The sequence below is a fragment of the Capricornis sumatraensis genome, chromosome 9, assembly GCF_032405125.1.
Source record: "Capricornis sumatraensis isolate serow.1 chromosome 9, serow.2, whole genome shotgun sequence".
NCBI lineage: Eukaryota > Metazoa > Chordata > Mammalia > Artiodactyla > Bovidae > Capricornis > Capricornis sumatraensis.
In genome coordinates, this window is record NC_091077.1 from 16555543 (window position 1) to 16560335 (window position 4793).

A 4793-nucleotide genomic window follows, 5' to 3' on the forward strand; every position below is an offset into this window, starting at 1 on the left:
CTGGGAGTTTCGGATTAGCAGATGCAAATTGTTATATACACAATAGACAAACAACAAGATCCTACTGTATAGCACAGGGTAATATATTCAATATCCTGTCATAAAACCATAATGGAAAAGAATACGAAAAATATATATACATAAAATCACTTTGCTGTACATCAGAAACTAAGATAAAATTGTGAATCAACTATACATTAATAAAGTAAATTTTTAAAAACCAAAGTACCTGAATAACAATTGGTTCATGAATAAATGAACACATAGCTAGACAGACACATATAAACATATGCATATTGTATATATGCATGTTCCCAACCAAAATTACAAACTGATTCAAAACCCTATCTGGGGGCTTCCCTGGTGGTCCAGTAGTTGGGAGTCTGCCTGCTAATACAGGAGACAGGGCTTCAGTTCCTGCTCTGGGAAGATCCCACATGCCGAAGGGCAACTAAGCCCGTGTGCCACAACTTCTGAAGCCTGTGGGCCCTACAGCCCAAGCTCTGCAACAAAAGAAGCCACTGCAATGAGAAGCCCACGTATCGCAGTGAAGAGTAGCACCCCTCCCCCATCCCATTCCCGCTTACCGCAGCTAGAGAAAGCCTGCATGGCAGCAGCGGAGATCCAGCATAGCCAAACATAAATAATTTAACTAAATTAAATAAAAACTGTATCTGGGGGACTTCCCTGGCGGTCCAGTGGTTACGACTCCATGCTTCCAATGCAGGGGGAGGGAAATACAGGTTCCATCCCTGGTCAGGAAACTAAGATCTCACACGCTATGTGGTGCAGTCAAAAAAACAAAACAAAACAAAACGGTATCTGGGAAATCAACTTACACAAAAAAAGAGAAAAGGGTATTGAAAAAAGACAATGTCCTCCGGTGCATCAAACAGATTATCAAACTACAGTAACTCAAACAGTGGGAAAGGAACAAAAATAAGTTCAGTGGGACACATAATGCAAGGTATGACTTTATTAGGGGGATATCATGGTGGGACAGAGGGGGAAGCTGAGCCTATCGACAGATGAAGGAAAATGGTCTATAGCTTGTGGAGAGATTGGTCTTAGAGGATCTCAAAGTCTTCTGAATAGTAAGGGGATGGGCATTCACCAGAGGGGAAAACAGAAAGGGGTGGGGCCCAAGAGGAACCCTCGGAGCGGATGTTCCAGTTGGCTGATCTCTGCTAACGGGGCGGGATCGGGAACGGGGCGGGATCGGGGCGGGATCGGGGCGGGATCGGGAACGGGGCGGGGCGAGGTGGGAAGGTGGAGGCAGCAGCCCTCAGAGGTCTGGGCAGGGAGCCGAGGGCTTCTCACAGATCCAGGGGTTTTCTGTAACACATCTGCCATCATTCCAGCCATCGTTGTGCAGTTCCACACAATCCTCATCTCCGTGGTTGTTGGGCTCCCCTTTTTTCCAGAAGCTGTGAACCGCATCAGCGCAATGAGACCCCTACTCCACCCAGGGCCCACCCCCAATTTTGGAGGGGCTGGTCCCTGGACTTTGACAGCAAATTGCCAATACCAGCCAGAGGTTGGTGAGGAATTCGGAGGCAGGGTTTTTGAAATGTGGGTTCAAACACCACATCCACCAGAATCAGTTCTGGGAAAGTTAAATGTGGGCTTCCCTGGTGGCTCAGATAGTAAAGACTCTACTTGCAATGTGGGAGACCCAGGTTTGATCCCTGGGGTTGGAAAGATTCCCTGGAGAAGAAAATGGGTACCCATTCCAGTACTCTTGCCTGGAGAATTCCATGGACAGAGGAGCCTGGTGGGCTACAGTCCATGGGGCTGCAAAGAGCCTGACACGACTGAGTGATGACACTAACACAGAATTAAATGCAGATTCCTGGGCCTGTACCTAGCCGTGCAGAATCAGACTCCCACCCAGCTCCTACCACTGCCCCCGGATGAAGGCAGGACTCTGCATCTTCACCAAGCTTCTCAGGTGATGCTTTCCAGTCCAGAGTTTCAGCACCCTTGGTTTGGAGTTCCTGCCCACCTCTCCTGGGCCGTTGTCACTGGGAGGTTACCTGAGTTGGACAGGACTGTCATCCACCCACCGCCACGAACCCTCACTGTGGTGGTCACTGAGGCCGATCCAGGTGGGTTTATTATTCCTGGCATACCAAAAGTTCAGGAATTTCTGCGGGTGGGTGGGGAGAGGAGTATCAGGAGGAAGATCGCTGAACGCCACACATCTCATGTCTGCCCGCATCTCCACGGTCCCCTGCCTCCCACAGAAGTTCTCACAGTCTAGCCTGGAGGCCCTACTCAAGTTGTATGTGTTAACATGTGCATGGAGGCTGTGGATGTGTGTTAATGTAATACATATGTGGGTATGTCTTGAGTCTCAGTTAACATGCATTGTATATGGCCTCAAGGGCACTCTGAATTCCCTTCGTATCCATACATGGGCTCCTCTCATCCATGTTCTTCTCTCACGTGACCTTCCTGAGTCCATTATGATTCCTCGTCCAAGAAGCCTTCCCTGATTGTATCTCACCTCTCATCCCCCTCCCACACCCCCAACTGCCCATCTCTCAGAGTGCAGAAAAGGGAGGCAGAAGGTTTTTTCTTGACCTGGCAATATGGCCCAGCCTCTCGGGGGACCTTGCCCAGCCCACCTCCTCCTCAGTACTGTTGATGATAACTAGGTGGGCCCCAGTAAGCAGACAGGCAGAGACGGCAGATCTCCAGTCACTCTGGGTCCAGGAGAAGAAGTAGCAGCTTCCGCCGAAGAACTCCCAGTTCTGAGGACAAGGATGGCACAGGCCAGCTGGGGAAGAGGGGCGGAGTTGAAGAGGTTGCTTGGCTCCTAGGCTCCAGATCTTCGGAACCCAGGGCTAGGCCCTTCTCTTCAGCTGTCAGCTCAGTTCCTCAAGAAACCCGTGAGGAACACCCCAGTTCTGCTCTGCCCTCCTCAGCCTGGCAGCTGCAGCAGGTGTGGCCCAGCCCCCACCCACCATCCTGTGACTTCCTCTTGACCTTGGTGTGGTTCCCTTACCCAGGGTGGCATTCATCCGGGTCAGGCGCTGTAGGATCTCCTCCAGGTTTGATTGCATCTGCTTCTGTGCAACTTCAGCTGGAGGGAGAGGACATCAACTATTAAGCACCTACTGTGTATGTGGTGCAGAGGGCCCCATGAGAACATCATGCGTGGATGTCAGGTGACCTGGAGAGCCCATCATACAGATGAGAAAACTGAGGCTTAGAGAGTGACTTGCCGGACATCGCCAGTCCCCCAGGACCTCTTGCAGGGATCTGGTCCCCTCCCCAACTCCTGCCCTCTCTCCTCCACCCCTGGCAGTGGTGGCTTGTCCACAGCCATACAGCCCCAGAGCCCCCTCCCTACTCAGACTCCGGAACCTGGTGTCCAGCCATTTATCCAGGCTGTTGTTCTCATGGTCTCCCGAATCTCTCTGCAGACACCGGATCCTGGAAACTACAACAGAGCAGAGAATTCCCCCTTTAAGCACTGACCCGGAGCCGAATCTGCTTTCAAGGTCTCCCCACGGGGAGGATGAACTACCTTTCACATGAGGAAACAGACTTAGAGAGGGAGAGGTACTGGCCCATGGTCACACAGGAGGTGACACAGAGCCCGCACAACCCAGCCCTAGTAGGTCTAGGGACTGTGGAAAAGGGCAAAGACCATCCCAGAGAGAAAACCCAAAGGGACCGAGGACCCTAAGCCCCTAGATGCTCACTCACCTTGAACCAGAGTGGTCAGCTGGAGCGTGAAGAAACCCAGTGAGACGAAGAGGAGCAGCAGGAGAAGCAGAGGGGCCCAGGTCAGACACTCTGCAGGACCAGCAGATGGGTGGGGCTTGGGGCTGGCGGCAGACTCTGCCCCCACTTCACCCCCTACCCGCCCCCGTTCCCCCCAGCTGCCTGCTCCTGAACCAAGCACTCCCGTACCTGGCAAGCTCCTCAAACTGTGTAGCAGTCGAGGGCGTCTCTCAGCCAGTCTCTGGCCCCCAAATGTCTCCTCCTCTGGACAGAACAGAGCACACGCACTTGAACTTGGAAGTCTGCTGAGCCCTGCTCTCAGAGTTGCAAGCTGGCTGCCAGGCCCCAGCACCATCAGGACCCTGGGGCCCTGTCATCCCCACTATCACCCTAGACTGGGGGCCCAGCCTCACCAGAGTCATCTGGCTCCTTGTGTTCATACATCTCTGCCATCCTTCTCCCCTTTCTGTTCCTCTTCCCAGCTCTGGTCTGGACTATGGTTTTTATAACCTCATGTATTTCCCTCTGTAGCCCCTCCTCAGACCTGTTCTTTCCCAACTCACGAAGAATGAGGAACACGATAGGGATAAGACTTCCTCTCAGAAAAATCTGGGGACACGTGAAGCGGCTGACACAACTAAGGGGGGGTCACTTAGGGCAGGGCAGAGGCCGGGCAGTCAACTTTGCAGCCAGAAGGCACTATTCCAACCCCTGTCCAACTCCGGTACCTGCAGCCTCACGTTTCCAGAGCCTCAGTTCCCTCACCTGTGAAATGGGACAATTAGCCTGCCTAAAGGAAACTGACCCTGAATATTCCTTGGAAGGACTGATGCTGAAGCTGAAGCTCCAAAACTCTGGACACCTGATGCGAAGAACTGACTCACTGGGAAAGACCCTGATGCTGGGAAAGACTGAGGGCAGGAAAAGGGGGTGACAGAGGAGGAGATAGTTGCAGGGCATCATTGCCTCAGTGGTCATGAGTTTGAGCAAAGTCTGGGAGGGAGTGAAGGACAGGGAAGCCTGGAGTGCTACAGTTCACGGGGTCACAAAGAGTTGGA

General features: G+C 52.5%; 1 protein-coding gene across 1 annotated transcript; it reads right to left on the reverse strand.

Annotated features, from left to right (window-relative positions):
* Window positions 1-1019: 1019 nt before the first annotated feature.
* LOC138086025 (CD209 antigen-like protein C) lies at window positions 1020-4270 on the reverse strand. The gene is made up of 8 exons (XM_068980761.1): window positions 4149-4270; window positions 3925-3999; window positions 3718-3807; window positions 3359-3448; window positions 3011-3088; window positions 2631-2782; window positions 2037-2149; window positions 1020-1427 (listed from the first exon to the last, which is right to left on the reverse strand). Exons 1-8 carry the CDS (start codon window positions 4186-4188, stop codon window positions 1286-1288), a joined length of 780 nt encoding a protein of 259 aa, XP_068836862.1. The 5' UTR covers window positions 4189-4270; the 3' UTR covers window positions 1020-1285.
* Between the last annotated feature and the right edge of the window lie 523 nt (window positions 4271-4793).

Coding starts and splice junctions, on each gene's coding strand:
- LOC138086025 (XM_068980761.1), bottom strand. CDS start 4,188: ATGGCAGAGATGTATGAACACAAGGAGCCAGATGACTCTG. Junction 3,808..3,924: donor CAGTTTGAGGAGCTTGCCAG/GTACGGGAGTGC, acceptor CTGGTCCTGCAG/AGTGTCTGACCTGGGCCCCT. Junction 3,089..3,358: donor CACCAGGTTCCGGAGTCTGA/GTAGGGAGGGGG, acceptor CTCTCCCTCCAG/CTGAAGTTGCACAGAAGCAG.